The sequence below is a fragment of the Natator depressus genome, chromosome 4 (genome assembly GCF_965152275.1).
Source record: "Natator depressus isolate rNatDep1 chromosome 4, rNatDep2.hap1, whole genome shotgun sequence".
NCBI classification, from domain to species: Eukaryota; Metazoa; Chordata; order Testudines; family Cheloniidae; genus Natator; species Natator depressus.
In genome coordinates this window covers 25,207,175-25,228,718 of record NC_134237.1, presented here as the reverse complement: position 1 = coordinate 25,228,718, position 21,544 = coordinate 25,207,175, and the positions used below count along the sequence as shown (strand labels likewise).

The following is a 21,544-nucleotide window of genomic DNA, read 5'->3' as shown; positions in this document are numbered from 1 at the left end:
TATACATGTCTCATACTGTATACAGATAAGATTAATGTGATTCAGGAAAGTGGATTGGTTTATGTGATGGATTATCTCCACTTATGTTGGACAGAAAGACAGATGTGAAAATAATCACACATTCATTACTGGCACTCAGGTAGTGAACCTTTTAATTCTGGGGTTCTGTGCCATACATTATGTTGCTGAATTACCTGTTTTCCCATTACTTTCACATCCCAGTGTTCTAGCACCCCAGACAATATAGTGAAGACACAGTTCCATTGCCACCAAAATATTAGAGAGTACTGTATTAGTTATAAGATCTGGGGGAAATGGGACAACTAGGCCGGGACATTTAAAAGGAAGTCGCGAACACACAGAAGTGTGAAATATGAAAAAATGAAGGGAATTGGTTATACATGGTATGTGTACATTGGGCAGTACTAAAGAGGGGACCTGATTCCTGCTTCCCTACAGGTTGAGTAATTCCCAGTCAATGGGTGTTACTTGTATCCTGCGTGGAGAGAACTGGGCCACATGGTCTCGAGTTGAGATTACTCTTGAGCCAAAGATGGACCTCCTCCATCACAAGTCTCAGAGAGAAAGAAGGCATTTTAGAACTCATCATATGCATTAGCTCATTTTACATTTTCAGTACACTAGAATCATTCTTGTCAAGCAACTTTTTCAAGCAGGTCTATATCTCTTTCAAGCTCTCTCATCTCAAAATATGGATACTTTTCTCTTTGATACATATGGCTTTGATTCTGCAATTGATGGTAAATTAGTGCATTTACAGCCAAGTGTAACCAAGACAGTTTTGAATATGTTCCATCTTTAAAACAGACCAGGAACTAACTGTCTTTCTCAATGGACATCACATGAAACACGAATCCCACCCAGTCTACCTTGGAGTAAACCTAGATAAATCTCTCACCTTATCTTAACCATCTGAGGAAAACTGCAGCTAAGTTGAGGATACGTAACAACCTTCTAAGCAAACTGGCCGGCACTTCATGGGGAGCCAACACACAAACTCTCTGATCATCTGGTTTAGCTCTCTGTTAGTCTGCAGCAGAATATTGTGCTCCATCTGGTTCCATTTGTCTCATGTCAAGTTGGTTGACGCACAGCTACACTCAACTTTGCACATCGTAACTGGGACAATTCGACCCAGACCAGTACTGTGGCTCCGTATGTTAAGTAACATCACTGCTGCACACATCCCTCACAAGGATGCTACTGCCAGATTGGTTGAGAATACCAGGACAAACTCAAGCTACCACTTTCACAGACCTCTTCAACCACCCAAGGGTGTGGTTTTCGCCAGCCGTTACAGGCCCATTTGCCCTGCCGAGATTTCTCCACAACATTGATATGGCATGAAGAATGGGCTGTAGCTGACATCAGAAACCAATCTCCTATAACTGACCTGACCATATGTGTACCTGGCTTTGATTTGCCATGCCAGTCATGGGTCCTTCTGAAAAAAAATTTGAATAGGCCAAGTTCAACATACAGCCAGCCTTCACATCTGGGGCCAACAAGAGGATTCCACAAACAGCTGTGGCCAAAGGCACACAATATCACACATAATGATGACTGCCATTTGGCTGGATTTCGTGATGGTTTGAAGGCTCTGCTCTTCACTGAGAAGGCTGCTGCGAATTGGCTTGGCAAGCTCCACATCCACTTAGAAAAAGAGTTATGATTAGGGTATATAATAAATGCAAGCCTTAGGGTTTCACAATATTGAGTTAAAAACACATTGAATTAAAATTAATGTAATTGTTAGTGTTACTTTCATTTAACAAATCTCTGAATTTGTGTGTGTTAATACCTTCGGGGGAGCGTTGGGGATGTCCTGCATATGTTGTCATGTCTCATACAAATCAATGTCTTGCAACAGAACCTGCTTGAACGCTGAAGGAGATGGAAATATAGCAATCAAAAAGTTAACTAAAGATTTGTGCATATATTTCTATAGCGATAGTCTGCTGCTGGATACAGATTAATGAATCAGAAAAAAAGTGTTTATGCAGAATTTGGGTGTTTTGCTTACAGAAATGTCTTTAGAGTTTCTGAGTAACAGCCGTGTTAGTCTGTATTCACAAAAAGAAAAGGAGTACTTGTGGCACCTTAGAGACTAACCAATTTATTTGAGCATGAGCTTTCGTGAGCTACAGCTCAGTTCATCGGATGAGTTTCTGTATGGTATAACTTTAGCTTCAGAACTAATTGCAAATGCACACCTAAAATCACTAGCTACTACACTTCCTGTGATACATTTATGCTCTTCAAAAGAAGACCTGCCAACACTGTGAAAAATTCAAGGTTTTTGTTTTATGTTTTTTTCCAAGGAAAACTGAATCTAGTGGTTTTATGGATTTTTTTGAAAAAATTTTAACTTCACATTCACATTTTAATTATTATAACATATAGTTGAAGAAAATACTAGAAATATTAGACTCTGCTTTCAATTTTAATTGGAAAACTTTGAACCTTCTAAAACGTTAAAATGGAAGTGATGAGAAAACGTATTATGCCTACTAGGAAAAAATAAAGAGGTTTAGATGTATCTGGAAGCTTAAGCAGGTCTACACTACAAACTTACGTTGGTATAACTACGTAGTTTGGGGTGTGAAAAATCCACATCCCTGAGCAATGCAGTTTTAACAACCTAACACCCTGTGTTCTCCTATCGACATAGCTACCACCTGTCGTAGAGGTAGATTAACTACGCCAACGGCAGAAGGTCTCCCATTGGCATAGGAGCGTCTACACTTAAGCACTACCATGGCGCAGCTGCATCAATGCAGCATTTTAAGTGTCGACCCGCATTTAGAAGGGAAGGGGAATAGATGGAGCCCATTGGTGATTGTAGAGAGGGGTGTAGTAAGTGGAATCAGCTATCATTGAACTGTAGGGAGAGCAGGTGGGGTTGTGAACTGTTAAGGGAGCAAGAATCTCGATACTTTTGAAAGACAGATAGGCATCAGATCATGTGGTTCTGTGTAAAAATGGCTAGCTCACACTACTTTTCAGTCTTTACAGTGCTGAATTCATTAGATGGCTTTTCCTCATTCTAAGTGCAGTAAATGTAAAAGTTGCTGATCAGTTATGAAATCGGTGATTGTTATATAGGAATTTATCTGACTCAACATGTCTAAAGTTGAGGGAAGTAGTGCAAAACAAGCAATTAATCTGAGAAAGGGCAGACAATCTGACTCTTCAGATTCTTCAAGCTCAAATAGTGTCCAAGTTGCTTAAGATGCCATCGAAGAATGCAAAGAAGTATCGCAAGAATATCTTTGCCATTTGCTCAAATAACAAAAATAAAATGAGTGAAACAGGAGAGAACTTCTTGAGTCCCGTCACCCTAATTTCCTTAGCTATGGGTATTCAGCATACAATCTAACTCTGCTTTAGAAAGGAGCACCTAGCACATTGTACATTCAAAAATTATTCTGACGCCACCATCAGCCTGGTTGGTTGACTGAAAAAGGAAGATTGATGCTCCAGCACCACTGACATTCTGTGGAACTCTCAGAAAAATTGTGGACTGGATTTTGAGCTCCATTACAGCAATTGTGCACCTGTTTCACAAAACTTTATGAAGCCAGAGGATCTAGTCCATGTATGTTTCCCCCGGAAAAGGGGAGTCCTTTGGCTTCTTAGCCACAGTTCCACTGGCTGCAGGTGTTGGGAGCATGGCTGAGGAAAGGCTGTTTTTCTGGGGCATCCCTACATTGCAGCACTCCTCAGCTGCTAGAAGTTGGGGACCGCTGTCAGCTGGTGTCATTTAAAGCAGTCTTTATACAGGGGACTAGGGTGGTGCAGAACTGGCCTCAGTATTGAGTTGGAGGCACAAAGGGATCTCTTATTTCCCTCCTCTTCAGCTGTGTCCATTGTTCTTTGGGCCCAGCTGAGACCGTGGTCCTGTGTCTCTACATTTACATCCAACTAGAAGGACTGTGTTGAAATTTGCACCGAGCATGAGGATGGCTTTGATCAAAACACAGCATGCATTTTACACAAGCGGCTCTCCGGAGAGAGGCATGAAATTTATAAAAGCAATTGATAGCAGTTTCAGAGGAAGTTGCCAGCTTACAGGCTGATGACACTAGTGTCACAGTCTCACTGAAAATCTGGTTTGATCTAAGTAACAACAAAAAACTGGAACCACACAAGGACAAAATCAAAAAATAATTCAGAGAAGCTATGGAACCTTTCTATTACTCTAGCCGCCAGTGCAACTGATCTCAAACACAAAGGTCATAGACTCAGCTGTGAACAGGAAGAAGTAACTGAAATGTGGCTGATGGAACAGAGTCCTGAGTTTTGTTTTTCTCCTCTAGCCCTTGAAATTGAAAATCCAGATTTCAACTCCCTAATCTGTGTTTTCAGAAAAAGGTGTCACAGTTTTGTCCCAAATTGTGAGAAATTATGGAAGCGAAATTATGGAAGCGAAATTACGGAAGACAGGAGAGCTGAATTCAGAATTTTGTCAATTGTAAAAAGACCTTCACTGCTGTCCACCCAGCTTGGCATCACTCAAACATAGTTGGAATAATAAATATAATATGTAATTCATTTTCATAAGTATGTGATTTATGGTAACCTGATGAGCTTTTGTGGGGATGAGGGAAATTAAAACAACACTGGTCCTTTCATCCTTTAGAACATTTGTCTCCAACAGAATACAAACTTTATATGCAAATTTTTCTTTCTTGTGTCTCCATTAAATTAGGTTAAAAAAACAAAAACAACCACCAAAACCATTTATATATATATATATAAATATACACACACTATCTCTTGTAGTGAAGAATTTTCATGTTCTTAAAAACTTATCTCCCTTAATGCATCTCTGCAAAAGGCTGCTTCTTCTCTTATATGACATCAACTCACACTAAATCAAAGTTGGGTGAAAAAGAATGTTTTAAAAAGCCCTGATCATTTTCTGAAGACGTTGGTATGTTTGTTTTAGAGGGAAAATCCTAGTTAGTTACTGGAAAGAGCACAGAACAGAAGTGAGGAGTCTTTAAGGTCTACCAAGGGCAGAAATCCATCTTTTCCTGACATTAATGCTGCATTGTTCTGTACATTTCTGGTTTACATCTAATTCCTGGCTGACAAGTGTCCGTTTTTCATGCTTATTCATCAGTCACCCTTGCATTAGCACTGCCTTGAAGGCGTCTGCCCTGCCTCTTATCGCCTTTCTCAGAAATGATAAAGGATATCCTTAAAGTTTTACCCACCCACACATCACAGTAAAACCCAGAACTACAATGAAGGAATAAAATACAGTTTGTAAAAAAATAAAATAAAATAAAATGGAAAAAAGGTAATTCTTTGACTGCAAAGATGAAAGCTTAAAAAAGAAAAAAAAAAAAGGGAAGCAGAATCATGCCAGGAGTTAAAATGATTTGTACACAGAAACTGTTACCTTGGGGAGATAAAAAATATAATTTTTGAGTTGTTTTTAGACTAAGGATGCATTACACTTGGAATTTAAAACTGAGCCATTTAAAGATGCTTCACAAAATGGGTCTATTTTTCCTCTCCAAAAAGCAAAGAAATTCAGATGTGGGTTTACATTGAGAGATTGATCCCTCCATTCTATTAGTCCAGTTTTACAGTAGTGGAAAACCATTGATTTCAACACAGTTGTGAATGAGGCCCTCTTTCCTGATTGCAACAGTTTGTCCCTAGGTATTTCAGGAGTCTCAGAATGAAGTCTCGCCCCAGTGTGCTATGTGTGTGTTTTGTGCTGTGCCTGTAATATGTGGCACAAGAATAGTCATTGACTTCACTGGGACTGCACACTGGTAAGGAGTGTAGGGTTGGGCGCAGAGTTGCATCCCAGAATTTTAATCCTTAAACCTGAATTTCTTTCCCTTACATCACATCCTGGACAGGACGGGGGAGAAGAAAAATATCTGTTGTACAGGCTGAGAGTTCTAGCCAAACCAAAACCACTTCCACAGAAGCTCCAAGGTGACGCCCTACCTGCAGCCATAAAGGTTGCACCTTTGGAAGCAATAATTTATGTAGTGCTTAAATTGTGCAGCTGTATGAACCATCACCTTTTTGATTCTCCCAAGCCTGATACGTCTGCTAATGCAACAATCAGGCTTCATGGGAATGACACAAAAGAGGCATGCTGATTCCCTAGCATCCTAGCATAAGAAATGGATTCTTCCTTGTCTGATCTAATCAGCCTTGGAAGAAATTTTATGGGTCCGGGAGCTCGGGCTCCAGCCCAAGCCCAGAAGTCTACACAGCAATGAAACAGCACCGCGAGCCCAAGTGGCTGGCACAGGCCAGCCATGGGATTTCCTTTGCTGTGTAAACATACTCTATATTACTAAAGTGGATGTGGTAAGAGAGTACCCTCATCCCTTTACCTCACATGACTCATCCTAAGGTTAGGGGTGGAAGAGGTGCCAGACCAGTTTCTCTGAGCCCCTGAGAACTGCAGAAAGGAACTCTTGCAGACCTAGGGGCTGTAGCAATTCAGAGTTTCTGCACAGACAAGAGTCCTGACTAGAGTGGGTCTACCTTTTGTTTGTTTGTTTTCAGTTGCAACATTTTCTGAAGATTGTTTCATTCTTCTGGTTTTCAAAATGGACCAAATTTTTCAGTCTGGAATCTTGTGAGACTGTGTTTTACCTTTTTTCCACCTCATTTTGCAAACAGTTAGAACTTTCAAAAATAGCATGTTTTAAAGTTGAAAAATGTGGGTTTTGAAAATACTCAGTTTTGAAAAATCTCACCGTGTGATTAAGCTGACAATCAAAATTGACAAGGGTCGGGGAAGAACCCTCTAAAACCACAAACAGCAAGAAAATGAAGATTGGAATGAGAAAATAGCAAATGGAGAATTGTAAGGAAGACAAAATATTTTCACAAGAGTTTTTTGTTGGTTTTTTTTTTAAAGGCCCTTTTTCATCAAAAAACTGACTTGCTCAGAAACAGCCCCAGTCCTACGCCAGTGGGATGTATCTAGCTGAACACAGTGGGTGCTAGAGTCACTTACATGAGCTCTCCATCTCTTCAACATTTCTAAAAAGCCTCAGTTAGAACTTTTGTTTGTTTGCTTTTCACCCCAGCCAACTTTATGCTTGGATAGTTAAACATACTGCGCAACCAGTATCTGTCTTCAGCTATCTGATGACTCTATGGATTGGGAGAACATATATAGTTCTGGATGGATAAAGCTCTAAGCACAGAGGATGAAGTTGACAGAATGGAGTAGAAAAGCTCCCTATCTTGTAAATACACAATTATGTACTTTTTTCAAATGAGTATTATTTACTTGATAGTCTCTAATGGCTCCTTTGAGAACATTACCCTCTGTTATGTCAGGGGCCTGTACTTCGAGTATTTTTTAGTTTGCAGATCACTGACCCATGGAATGCAGTGGCGTTTTCAAAATATTACAGCATATCAACTCAGTGAGTAATGGGGAGCTTTATGTGCATTAATCCCACCTGGTGAAAACTCTACTGAAACTTTTGATGGGGAACACATACTGCTCACACTTATCTGTGCCACCTGTTTATAATAATCAGAAGAAAGCTTCTTTGTGTACTAAATGTAATTATTGCGCATTATGGGTAATGTATTTTAATTTGTAAGTATTAAAGCTTTGTTTTATGAGCTCAATACACCTGTATATAAATGTGTGTGTGTGTACATATCTAATATATATAATCTCTCTCTATATATATTTTGTGTATGTCTGTTTAAAAGGTTATTAAGTTAACTTCAGATCTGCATTTAATGTTTGGAAGGGAAGTGGGAAGACATAAAACAACATGCCAGGGAAGACCTAGGAATATCTATCTATCTAATCAAGTTATACTGCGCTCATTGTGGTATCTGAAAACCTGAGATTTATTATTACTATACTATTTGATATTTATGACAGTATGCTACTGTTATTAAAGCTACAGTCTCCTATTATCTCCTAGTTTTAATATTAGGGCACAATAAAACCTGTTGTAATAGTTCCTAAAATGTATTTATATACACATGTTGGATGTAGAGTCATAGTTTCACAGAAATGTAAAACTGGAAGGGACCTTGATAGGTTATCTAGTCCAGTCCCCTGCACTGAGGCAGGACTAAGTATTATCTAGACTAACCTTGACCCTGTTCCTAAAAACCTTCAGTGATGGAGATTCCATAAACTCCCTAGGTAATTTGTTCAAGTGCTTAACTATCCTTACAGTTAGGAAGTTTTTCCTAATGTGTAACCTAAATCTCCCTTCCTGCAATTTAAACCCATTATTTCTTCTCCTGTCCACCAGACTAAACAAACCCATTTTTTTCAATCTTTCCTTGTGGGTCATGTTTTCTAAACCTTTAATCATTTTGTTGCTTTCCTCTGGACTTTCTACAATTTGTCCACATCTTTCCCACGATGTGGTGCCCGGTACTGGACACAATGCTCCAGGATTATCTTCCTACTGTATTTTCCACTCCATGCATCCGATGAAGTGGGTTTTAGCCCACGAAAGCTTATGCCCAAATAAATTTGTTAGCCTTCAAGGTGCCACAAGTTCTTCTAGTTTTTTTTTTTTGCTGATACAGACTAACATGGCTACCACTCTGAAATACTCCAGCTGTGGCCTTATTGGTGCTGAGCAGAGTGAAAGAATTACTTCTCATGTCTTGTTTGCTTCTTTTCCAACAGTATTACACTGTTGACTCATATTTAGTCTGTGATCCACAATAGCCCCCAAATCCTTTTCTGCACTACTCCTTCCTAGGCAGTCATTTCCCATTTTGTATTTGTGCAATTAATTATTCCTTCCTAAGTGCGGTACTTTGCATCATGTGTCCTCACTGAATTTCATCCAATCTATTTCAGACTATTTCTCCAGTTTATCAAGATCAATTTGAATTCTAATCCTGTCCTCCAAAGCATTTGCAATCCCTCCCAGCTTGGTATCATCAGCAAACTTTATAAGTGTGCTCTCTCTGCCATTATCCAAATCATTTATGAAGATATTGAATAAAATATATTAAATACATTTGCTGTATGGAGGCAATGCATCTCCTTTGGGAGTGTCTTTATAGATGCATTAAACATTAAACTCTATTTTTGTATTTTACTCAACTAAATACAGTTATTAATTTTTGCTTATTTAAAATCTAAAAGAAAAACTGAGACTGCATTGCACTTCTGAAGCACCGTTACTCTGAAGGACTCAATGTTCTTTACCAACATGAATGGATTAAACCTCACTTTGAGCTAGGTGGTGTTATATCCTTTTAATGCTGAGCAAACTAAAAGCTTGTTTTCACGTTCAGTGCTACAGCGGCTCCTATGCCGATGGGAGAGCATCTCCCATCAGCGTAGTTAATCCACCGCTCCATGAGGTTGTAGCTATCTCAATGGGAGAAGTTCTCCTGAGGACATAGCGCTGTCTACACAGGGGGTTAAGTTGGTATAACTATGAAACTGGGGTGTGTGGATTTTTCATACCCATGAGCCACATACTTATACTGATATAGGTCTGTAGTGTAGACCTGGCCTAAGGAAGTGAAGCAAACAGAGAGATGAGTCAACATTCTCAAGGTCAGGTAGCTAGTCCTCAGCACAGCCAGAAATAAAATTAGTAAGTCCTTACTACCAGCCTTCTTGCACCAACCACTAGACCACACCAACTTCTAGTTCAGGGTACGCTTTCCTGCTATACTTTTAAGACCCCTGGAAAGCAAGGTTTTATTGAGAACCCTAAAAACAACACACTGTAGTAGTGCTGCACACTGTCTTTTCTAATTTTCCAAAACTATGGTTTGTAGTCACAGCCCTGCACTGGGTGTGGCATGGATGCACACCAAGTCGGCAGCAGCTCTGACAAGAATATGCCACAGGAAGCTCTGTTTGTTTTTGTTCTGTTTGTATAGTGCCTAGCACAATAGGGTTGTAGTCTGTGAGTGGGACTTCTAGGCATACAGTAATAAAAATAATACATACTAATAAAATTGCTAAGAAATCTTTTCCCATGTAAGTTCTCCAACATGATAAAATGAAGTGAAAATATTTTCCAGTCTTTTTAGATGAGGGTCTCTTCAGGACAGTGATTGTGTCTTCCTGTCTGCTTGGAAAGACCCTAACATGCATTCTGCATGATTACAATCATCTGTAAATCTTTGCAAGAATTAATGACTTCACAACCTGCTTTTGGTTTTTACTAGATCTCCGGAAGACTTTTGAACAGGAGCCCCTGGGGAAAGAAGTGTCTTTGGAACAGGAAGTCCTTCTCCAATGCCGTCCACCTGAAGGCATCCCAGTAGCTGAGGTGAGTGACAGCAGCTTCCTGCGCTAGCAATTGCCACTTAGTTGTCCTAACTGAGGCCTAATATGTGGCTAATGGTGCAGTGAATTAGGGTATGGCATGATGAATGGATGGTAATGGAGACCTAACTGCCTGCTGCTGGTAGAATAGATTGATTGGGAACTGATTAATGACTTTGGAGTCAATTAGAATGCCCCACTGGGCAGAGCCGTAGGCAGTTCAGTTTTATTTTTTGTTCTCTTTCATGAAATCAGAACGCATCAGTAGGACAAATACCTGGTGGGATTTATGAATGCAACCCTGTTGTTTTTTTCTTGTCTTTTTTTAAAGTGAAAGTAATTGCTGTCCTTGAGGCAACTGGCTTTCATGTCTTACTAAAACATTTTATTTTTAATTTGCAGTATTTAATTTTCCTCACACATTTGTGTGCACACACTCACACACAGACTGCATAGCACAGTACGAGGGCCCCTGCCATGATCTGATAAGGGACTTCCCAAAGCTGAAACAGTGTGGTGTGAAGGAAAATAATCTGTCTTCTAACATGGCTTATCTTTTCCATCGAACAGCAATGAAAAACACAGGCAAGGGTACTCTGTTTTCTTACTGGCAGGAGTAACCCTGCACTATTTAGCAAAAACTGTGCACGCAGGCAGTGATTGGCTCCTCCGTGAAAAGGAGCTCACCTCAGCATGGTGGTGGTGCTGGTGGAACAAGGCTTTGACCTCATTCCTCACAGGAGGGGGGGTTTCAGAATCACAGGGGGACCTCTGAAATTCTAAATTCAACTCTGCTGATTAGTAGAAAAAAATATTGTTAATGATGGTAATTCCCTCATCAGAATTCTCCTCATTTTTTCTCTACTATGCTCAGAAGAAACTGATGCCAATTTGCATTAGGAGAAGTTAGGCTGTCATGGTTAAGTAGCAAAGTGGTTGTCATTCACTGTTGATGACTGATTTCTCAGGAGATCATGCTTAACGTGTTACATCCCTATCAAACTTGATCTTGGATCTAATCAGAATTGCAAAAAAATGCCCACAAACAGAAGGAATGATTAACATAGTAGATTACACACACACACACTTTTCAGTAGGTTGTTTTCTTTCCTCTTTAAGATCCTGAAAAGCTCAAAAAAGTGATTGAGTCTGGCAAGCCAGCTCTCTGACAGACATGATATTAATCAGTTGACTTTCCTCAAGAACTTATCAACTTTTGTTGCTTCTTAGCATCCTACCAACCGACTGTTGTGCCTTGACAAGTGTATTTATAACAGGGCATGTCATATTGCAGACGCTCTTGGATAGTGGGCACTGCATTACCTTCACTGGGAGCTGAGCTTCCTCCTGAGTGGCAGTTAGTATGTGTGTAGTATGTACGCTCTGCACCTCTCAGCGACTTAACAGCTAGTTCATCTCTTCTATCAAAAAACCCAGAAAGCCTGATTATGTGCAGGAGAGACAAACAGCATGAGTTAGCATGATGAGTAGAAAGGGGGCACTTGTATCTGTCACAGACATTATGGAAGAAGCATTAGCCTTTTTAATTGTCTTTTTCTTAAGTCAGATTAAATGTATCCTCCTTCCACTGAACTGCTTTAAAGGCTAATATGCCCTGGTTCCTGTGTACACTTCTTAGTGCAGCATATCCCAAGAAACTGATCTCTGAAAAGATTCTCCGTGAGCTGACCATATAATAATTGCTCTTTTTCCTACTCTCTGACAGTTCACTTTGTTAGGTAGTAAAGATTCATGGCTGCAAGATAACTGGCTGTGGAACTTATTTGTACCATGGTCGGGGCAGACACCAATTCACACTTGGCAGGCTCAGGAGTCATACCCTGTCTGACATTCAAAAGAACTATTCTTAATGTTTCTTCCCCCTCCTCCCCCCCGCCACTTCTCACTTTTGAAGTCAGGAGGGAGATCAGACACCCAGATTGGAGAGCAGCCTAATGCAGCTTCTTTGTAGACTCTTTCCAGCGCTATTAAAAGAACAAAGGCCTGAACACTAATGAATAGGAATACCTTAATGTGACACTTTATTACTGGCACTTGCTGCAGCGGGTATGATAAATTTTAAAAAATGGGAAGATGAAAGGTAACTTGGTGGGTTGAAGGATTACATGATTATTTTAATTTAGAGATGAATGTGTTCTTTGTTTAAGACTTCATTTATTTGTTCGGAGAACTTTCTGATATGATGATATAGTTAACCGAGAAAGAAGGGACTCCAGGAAGGCAGGCAATCAGCTGTTAGGCTCTCTCACATTATAGAAAGAATGTTTTGATTCCTGACATCCCAAGTCTGTCTGGGTAATGTAAACACAACAGCTATTAGCAATGTTTCCAGATTCGATGAGGCAGACAAGAGTACCTCAAATTATTCCTCATTACAGGGACTGCTTCTGTGACCTAGAGACAGATTACCATGCTGTCCAATACAGAGCAATTGGCGACCCACATTTTCTTGCATTTTTCCAGTTTTTGAAATGGTGAATAGTTTAAAAAAAGTCCTGTGTTGCAGGTAACATAATTCACAGTGATATTACTGTATAACCCTGTCACTGAATTGTTTTACTTTTGTTTTTTTCTCTTTGTTTTAACTTGTATTATGAAGTGCGGGAAACAACCCACTGTTAGGAGGATAGAGAATATATCCCTGTCAATGCAAAGAGGATTTAGACATGTAATTCCAAGCATGGTAAATGGCAGTTAACCACATCAAGCCCCTATGGATCAATGGCAGGACAGATCCTTTTGTTTTTAGTAGGTTGAGCCATGTCACAGTTTTTATGCCAGCCCCTCGCCCCTTCCCCCAGGGAGGAAGAAAATCTAAGGCAGAGATGAGGGAGCAAAGCTTTTAAAGTAGCACTTACCAGTGCTTCAGCTCCACTAAGGCATCATGTGCATTAGAGTAGATTGAAACTGTAGACACTTAAAAAGCCCAAGATCCAAATACAAGGGTGTGTGTTGCAACACAATGCTTTGAAGGTCTGAGGTCAAACCAAAATTCATCCTGCTTGCTCACTGGGGACCAGGAAAGGCAACTGATGATTTGTTCAGTCACTATGGAAATCGAATCAACTTCTCTGTGGCTGTATACCCTGACCACCAACTAAGAACAGCAGTAGTGCCAGCTGCACTCTGGCAGGGTGCAGAAGGAGAACTGACACAGTAGGGAAAATGAGCAGCGAAATAGCAAAAATAACACAAAAAAGCAACAGCTCTGGCTCTTTCTAGGTTTCCAAAGCATTGCAGTGCCTCCAAAGCAATCCTTAATTGTGTGCATGAGGGCTTCGGTAAGGATGGGAAACGAGTCCACATGGAGCACATCAAATTTTAGAACCAAACTCACACCAAACCTTTCTAGAGTTCTGCAATGTCTGGGTAAGAGTTGGCTATTTCCTGTCTGTGCCCCAGACAAGCAGTGGAAATGCTAAAATACCATAAGCGAGATTCTTATGATATTTTTGCACATAACTAAAGGGGCAAATTAATTCCTGGTGTAATTCTATTGAAATCATCTGGGAGAGGAATGAGAAAAGAAGCTGCAAAATCCATTGCTCTGTATTTGTGCCACATTATATTGCGCCTTTCCTCAGTTGAGACACTGGATTATACTGAGATAAAAGATGATCAGATAAAGAGCGTCTGAACTGTTGGATGCTTATTTAAACAAATAAGACTTTTTGAGATTTGCATTTGACCATCACTAGGCATTAGGGGCCTGATTTTCAGAGATGCTAAGAACCCTGAACTCCAGACAAAATCAATGAGATCTGCAGGCGTGTAGCACTTCTGAAGATCAAACAGTTCCAATCCTATGGATTCCATCTGAAGCCTCAGCATTATTTCTGCCTCTTCTTGGCATGTGGACTCTTTTTGGCATCTCTGAAAAGCCAAGAAAGGAGCACATTCTTGATAGGGGCACATAGTGGGATTCTCCCAAGGTAACGCAGCAGAATTATTAGCAATTAATCCCTTTGCTCATTTAATTTGTTCTTTATCATATCATATCATATATATTTAATTTATGTTCAGTATCATATTGTGAGTGAGAAATAGAGTCAGAGACATGCAGCCCCATCAAATTAGCTCCTTGCAATAGGTTATAGATCAAAACATCAATGAGATGTAAGATTAGTTAATATGCCATAAGCAGCTAAATGAAGTTTTGCATTGAAATGTGTGATTTGCTGCACCTTCAACAAGGAGATAATTGCTTTTCTAATTATAATTGGACACAGCATACAAACTTGGTGACCCAGCTGAGCTTAAAAACTGGCATTATATATATCTATCTTTGCATGTTTAATTAGGAAGGGGAGAGAAAAAACCATCAAGGAGTCAAGTGGCAAATGGAGGAGTTGTTTTGCCCAGTCAAAATGAGTGTGGCGTAGACTTTATTCAGCTGGTTTTGCCTGAGCAAAAAGCTGGTGGCAACTAGGGACTTCTCCAAATAGGCAGCATCAGGTGGCTGCTCCATCCAATTGATTATTAATATGACTGCTGTTTGCTTTGTTTCATGAGAGGGCTTATGTTTTGCTGCAGTTATTCCTTAATTAGAACTTCATGTGTATGCATTTCCATGCAAGCTCATTGTCATCCAAGCAGTGTTTTATATTCCCTGCAGTAAAGTGAGCTTGTAGGGAGGAGAACAGAGAGTTGATGGCCATGGATGTGGATCACCTGGGAAATGGCATTGTCATTTGTCGTCCCTTGTGATACATGATGGAATTACCTGTGGGTCAGGTATCAATAAGAGAGAGGCTGAAAGGGGCCAAGTTGATCTGTGGCATGTAAGGAGGCACATCTCTCCCTTTTCCTTTACTTACCAAATGCCAACACAGACTACTGGCAAATTCCCAAGCTCCTACTTTCAGTTGTGCAAATAGGTGATAAGGGCATAGACAGCCTCTTTCCTTGCCCGCTGTGCAGTAGCAGGGCAAGAATTCACTCCAGAGGCTAAAGTCCTCCCTCGTTTACACCAGTGCAAATCCACTGGCAGCCTGTGGGGACGCATTGGTGTAAGCGTGGGAAGAATTTGTCCCTAGCTTTAAAAAGTGTTATAATCCAGTGAATGCTTCACAGCCACAATAGGCCTGGTCTGTTGGTCTGGAGAAACAGCCAGGCCTCTCATCTCTCTGGGCATGTCTACATGCAGCTGCGAGCAAGCCTGCCAAGATAGGTTCGTACTGGTGGGGATTGAGCTAGTGTGCTCTAGGCTTGAGAGCCCAAGCCGGAATGTCAACCCTGCTATTTTTAGTGTGCTAGCCCCAGTCCCCCCAGCACAAGTCTGTCTACCCAGGTTGGGAGGCTCACAGCTACAGTGTAGACGTACCCTCTGTGAATACTGTGATGTGCATCTTTTTTAAAAGAAGCAGTGAGGTGCATGCCGCCAGGCATTTCTGTCTCATTACCCTGCCCTGTGCTGCCCAGGATGGCTCTGGGAATCAAAGTACAGCTGCCTGGCACCACTTTCCTTCATGGCCTCCAGTTAATAATAGCAGGTTTTTATGTATATTTTTAGAAGATTTATAACGTAGGGGAATGTAAACACAACAGCTATTAGCAATATTTCCAAATGCACCGGTCCCATACCCTAGAGACCGATTACCCTGCTCCCCCAGAAGATTAGTCCATCACTTCATGCTTTTGGCACAATGACCAGAACCCTGATCCCTGCAGGATATAGTTCTTTTAGCCTCTGAAGTATATGAGTTGACTACCATTAATGTAGCTTGTACAACTGGAACTTTCAGTAGCATTCACAAAGTTATCTAGCCACAGTATTTTACATGATTCCTTCCTGGGGAAGTATGTTCTCCAGGTGTAGTGCTCAAACTGAGTGGTGTGAGTGCTAGTACTTCATGTTCTAACATCAAAGTTCCCAAACTGTTTCCTTGCTGGCAATCTGTGGTAAAATGGCTCCTCCTCCTTTCTTGCCAGCTCCCCTCCCTCCGTCGCTCACTCTCCCCCCCTCGCTCACTTGCTCATTTTCGGGATGGGAGGGTTGGAGTGTGGGACAGGGTGAGGGCTCCGGCTGGGGGTGCAGGCTCTGGGGTGGGGCCAGGGATTTGGGATGCAGGAGGGGGCTCTGGGCTGGGGCAAAGGGTTGGGGTGCAGGATGGGGTGAGGGCTCCAGCTGGGGGTGCAGGCTCTAGGGCTGGCTGGGGATGCGGGGTTTAGGGTGCAGGAGGGGGCTCTGGGCTGCGGTAGAGGGTTGGGGTGCAGAAGGGGGTGAGGGCTCCGGCTGGGGGTGCGGGCTCTGGGGTGGGGCCGGGGATGAGGGGTTTGGAGTGCAGGAGGGGGCTCCACGCTGGGGCCAAGGGGTTCAGAGTGCACGAGGGGGCTTAGGGCTGGGACAGAGATTGGGATGTGGGAGGAGGTGTGGGCTCCAGGCAGTGCTGACCTCAGGCGGCGCCGGCATTTCATGGGGACAAAGGAAGTCCATGCAGCTCCCGGGAAGTGGCAGCATATCCTCCAGCTCCTCGGCAGAGGGTTGGCCGGGGGCTATGTGTGCTGCCCCTCCCTGCAGGCATTGCCCCTGCAGCTCCCATTGGCCACAGTTCCAGGCCAATGGGAGCTGTGGAGCCGGCGCTCAGGGTGGTGCCTACGGGTGGGGGCAGTGCACGGAGCCCACTGTCTGCCACTCCACCTAGGAGCTGGAGGGACATGCCGCCACTTCCAGGAACCACATGGAGCCAGGCAGGGAACCTGCCTTAGCCTCGCTGGGGCCAACTGGAATTTTAGCAGCTCGGTCAGCACAGCTGACCGGAGCTGCCAGGGTCCCTATTCGACCCGGTCCCTTTTCGATCGGGTGTTCCGGCAATTTTCTTCTGCTTATTAAAGTTTCAAAGCTGCATTAAGTCAATGTTCAGTTGTAAACTTTTGAAAGAAGAACCATACCGTTTTGTTCAGTTACGAACGTTTCAGAGTTATGAACAACCTCCATTCCCGAGGTGTTCGTAACTCTGAGGTTCTACTGTATCCATAAACCTAACAGTGAAGTTTTCCATATCCCATTACCTGAGCCATCTAGTCCATCTTCAGCTGTGAGGCTTTTTTTAATAAACGTTCACCTCCATGTAGTACTTAAAGCAAAGTTGTAACATTCTCAAAAACAGCTAGAATTTATATCGCTTCGACAGCACACTCTATATAGATTTTAGTACTCAAGCAGTGAGCTGGACATATGTGCAATTAAGGAAGTGTTTCCACAGCAGGAAAACAAATCCCCCTTATTGGCAATAGAAGCAGAAATAACGACAACTGAATAAAATGTCACTGTGGTTTGTGCTTGCTGTCTTATTCCCGGTATGTGTTTTGCAGTCGCTCATAGTTGTAATTTCAGCCTCTTTGGAGACCACCTTTAAAAAAAAAGTGTAGAAATCCATTTCCTGTCACTAGCACACAAAGAACAGCATCCTATTTAGTGGGCAGTTGGTAGGATGAAAGCATGCATTTGAAACCAAATCCAAACATTAAATATCAGTAGTCTTCAAAGAGGCATTGAACTCTCAAGATAACTAGAATACTTGTTAGCTCAGTGACTCCTCAGAAATCTCTGAGGGTCTGAGTTTCTCACTTGGATGTCTCATGCTCGGTACAAACTGGTAGTTTATTTCACCAGTGTATATATATATTTTTGTTTTAATCAGCAGACCTACACTTGTGATTAATGTCTTTATGGTACAAGCTAAGTCTCTCTATGGTCTGACTGTTGTAGTAACTCATGCATACCCTACTTTCCCAGACCAAAGGTTCTGGTAAGGGTGCGTAGAGCTGTGATTAAAATATGAGTGTTGGAAGAAATGCAAGTTCAGTAGAGATACTGTTCAGGAGAGCAATATCATTTTATTCTGTCTCTATGACTGCATAATAAGGGAGCCCAGATACTAGCAAGAAATTGCACGGTTCAGGCAGTAGGTTGGAAAATGTTCGGTAGTTCCTGTTAGGTGCTGAGCAGCCAGCAATCCAGTGATGCCAAATCCTCTGGGTCTGACTCTGTTTTTAGTCAAGTAAATCTCTCGTTGAAGTCAAGAGGCCAAATCTTTCAGTCCTTGAATTTTGTTCCTGGAAATCAATGAGTTTTGCTTAAGTAAGAACTAAATTAATGACATCAAGATTGGGGCTAATGTCTTCAGTGACGTTTGTGGGGGGCTGAGCACCTGACAGGATCTGACCCAGTGCAGACTTAAAAAATAAAATAAAATGCTGTTTCAGCTGCCACAATCACAAGAGAGAGAATTGTGAGGAACAATCCTGCATTGGCAAGGGCAGAGGATCTAGTCTAGATGACCGTATGTGCCTTTTCCATCTCTTATCTTCTGTCGTGAAGCTTCCACCTCCAGCAGTTTCTAAACCAGTCAGAAGAGCTTGCCAAGGGGTTTCAGCTTCTCGATCATGCTAGTAGCTTGGCATGGCTGAGTTTGTATCAGTAATTGGCTCCTGTAATAGCTTTTCCCATTTATATAATCACGTTTGATTAATGTACTCTCTCCTCTTGTAGTCTGCACTGAAATCTTGCGTTACTTCATATGCTCTCATTTCCATGTGTGTTGCATTATTTTAGTCCGCTGCTCAAAACATCCTGATTCGAGCACCGAGATATAGCCATCGTGATTATTGTGGGGTTTTTTTGCTGATGGTCTCGCATATCATGTTGGGTGGCATGTGGCAGATTCCCTCTGTTAATTAGAACAAATGTGCCAATTATGTTAATGTATCTCCCGATACCAATCAGTGAATAATTAGAGACAACACATCTGTCTCTCACCAGGGAGTAGAATGAGAAAGAATAAGCTGCAAGGTGCATTGCTTCGGATTGTGTGTTTCCTCAGCCAGTCACTGTGACAGCACGGTGTCATGACAGGTTTGGAAGCAACACAGTGCACACAGATAAAATAGAGTTGGTGACAGTCATGGTGCTCACTGGTCTGAAAATTAAATCCAAAGAACATAAGGAGTCATAGTCAAAATCAGGAGACCTTTACGTGTTCTTTGTACCACAGCACTTCTTTCAGCATTTCTTATTATTATCTAACATTTTATCTTACTTTAGCACCTAGAGGCCTCAAACAGGCCAGGTTCTTGTTGTACTACGCACTGTACAAACATACAGTAAATGACAGTATTTGCCCCAAGGAGCTTACAAACTCAGAGTGAATTGTCGTGGATTTCACAGTTTCCTTTCCTTTGTAAGGAAAGGCTAATGTGGAAGAATATTGAGTGTTATATCACTGACATTTTCCATTGATATTCTCTCCACATGGGAAAACTTCTAGTGTTCATGATGGTTATGTCCCAAATTGAAGGATTTCTGGTTTGATGACAGAAACTTTAAGTCAAACTTATTTCACTGATTGATTGATTGATTGATTTCAGTGATACTTGCACACATATGTTTGTTATTTTTATATGAGGTTTTGGTTCACACACATATTTAGTTACTAGTGGCCTAATTTTATTTATATATAAAAATACTCAAATGTTTATTATTAATAGTGCTAGAGACATTCTCTAATTTACTGAATTTTTAAGACAGAAACCTATTTAGCGTCCTTGTGACTTCTGCCAGTAAATGTACTTCATCAGCAGAGTTGCAAAACAAATACTCACTTTAGAAATCTGGTTCACGAGAATAAAATTAGAGAAATTTGGATGACTTTCTGCATGTATTAGGTTAACAACCTAACGCCTTGAGGAAAGATGGATGGGATGATATGATTTACAAATCAAATAATCGATAAAACCTGTATAATAACAGTATGAATAATTGCTGTCACCTATAAATTATATTGTCTCAACTCTGCTCTATTCTCTTACCTTGCATATTTGGCAGTTGCTCAATTACTGCTTACAAGAGAACATAAGCTGCGTTCTCATAAAGTCTGTTTACCACTGATGATGACACACACGCACACACACCTGATTTTCAGAGGTGCTGAACAAAGCTAGGAGTCAGTGGCAGCTGCTTAGCAACTCTGGAAACATTAGGCCATTAGTAAGTAAAACTGTGTGGTAACCAAAACCTTATTTAAATGTTATAAGAAGTTTTTAATTAGTTAACATTTGTACATGGTGTTGAACAAGAAAACACAAGATGTGCTTATTATTATTGGAATCATGTGCTTTTTGGCTTTCACATTACTTGTTGCTGATTACTAAAATGTGTGTGTAAACATAACGTATACCTCCTGTCTAACCAGCCATCCTCTGATCATTTCCTTCAGTGATGATGATAATCTGGTGTTGGTGACATGATACTTCATGCCCATTGATGTAATGTTGATGTCACAAATAGTGGATTGTAGCTTCCCATAATGAATAAGGCACGAAGATTAGAAAGGACACTGTGTTTAGACACGCACAAGTTAATCAGCAGTGATGCTGCAGCAGGGACATGACAGCTGAGGCTTTTGGTAAACTATATTTTTCAGACTTTGACTGAGCGTAACAGAGACTAAGAAATCCTTTCTGCTTTGCACATTACGTGTTATACATGGAGTAAATTTTGCTGGGGCATTATGTGAAGAGGGTTTTTTCCTTTGAGGGATTTGGGGAAGAGCCAGAGGCTGTGTACAGAACCAGACAGAAAGACCTTTGGTTTGTTCTGGTATAGCAGTCCTAGTCTCATATGATCTTATGTTTTGCAGCAACGAAAGGGGATTTGTCTCTGACTGCTCTGATTTAGTCGAATCAGAATTGTCTCATCAGAAGTCGAGACTGAATAAAGATATGTACAGTTTTGCGAGCAGCTGTAAGACTCCCCTACGTTTATTTATGTAATTAATCACACTTTTGGTATTGGGGGAGGGATGCTTTCATGACCAGGCAAATTCATCTGTACATGAAAACCAAAACTATTTTGTAATGAATCTAGGCCATCATTTTGGCCCAGTCCTGTTCCCACGGAAATCAATGGGAATTTTGCCATTGACTTCAGTCAGAGCACAAGCAGGTCCTCAGTATGCAGACCACAGAAAGAGGAGCAATAAGTGATTCATTTTTTTAACATAGGTAGCATTTTGTAGAATCTCAGCTTTGCAGTCCTGTATTGGTATCACAGAAATACATTTTAAAAAAGCAGAAAGACCACACTTGTCTGTGTGGGATACAGAGGGTAAGCTGATGTCTAAAAGGAGGAGTGCGGAGAAGTGAGCTTTGGGCTTGTTTCTCAATCTAGATGCATGCAGCCTTGACCTGTGGGTGATGCAGGGAACAAACATTGCCACTGACTGA

General features: G+C 41.3%; 1 protein-coding gene across 3 annotated transcripts in view; it reads left to right on the top strand.

Annotated features, from left to right (window-relative positions):
- Positions 1-21,544, top strand: part of UNC5C (unc-5 netrin receptor C) — a 342,715-nt gene that overhangs the window by 241,679 nt on the left and 79,492 nt on the right. For all 3 annotated transcript variants that reach the window (XM_074950645.1, XM_074950643.1, XM_074950644.1), the window contains exon 4: positions 10,198-10,301. In XM_074950645.1, the coding sequence (XP_074806746.1) occupies positions 10,198-10,301 (104 nt within the window). The remainder of the gene's footprint in view (positions 1-10,197; positions 10,302-21,544) is intronic.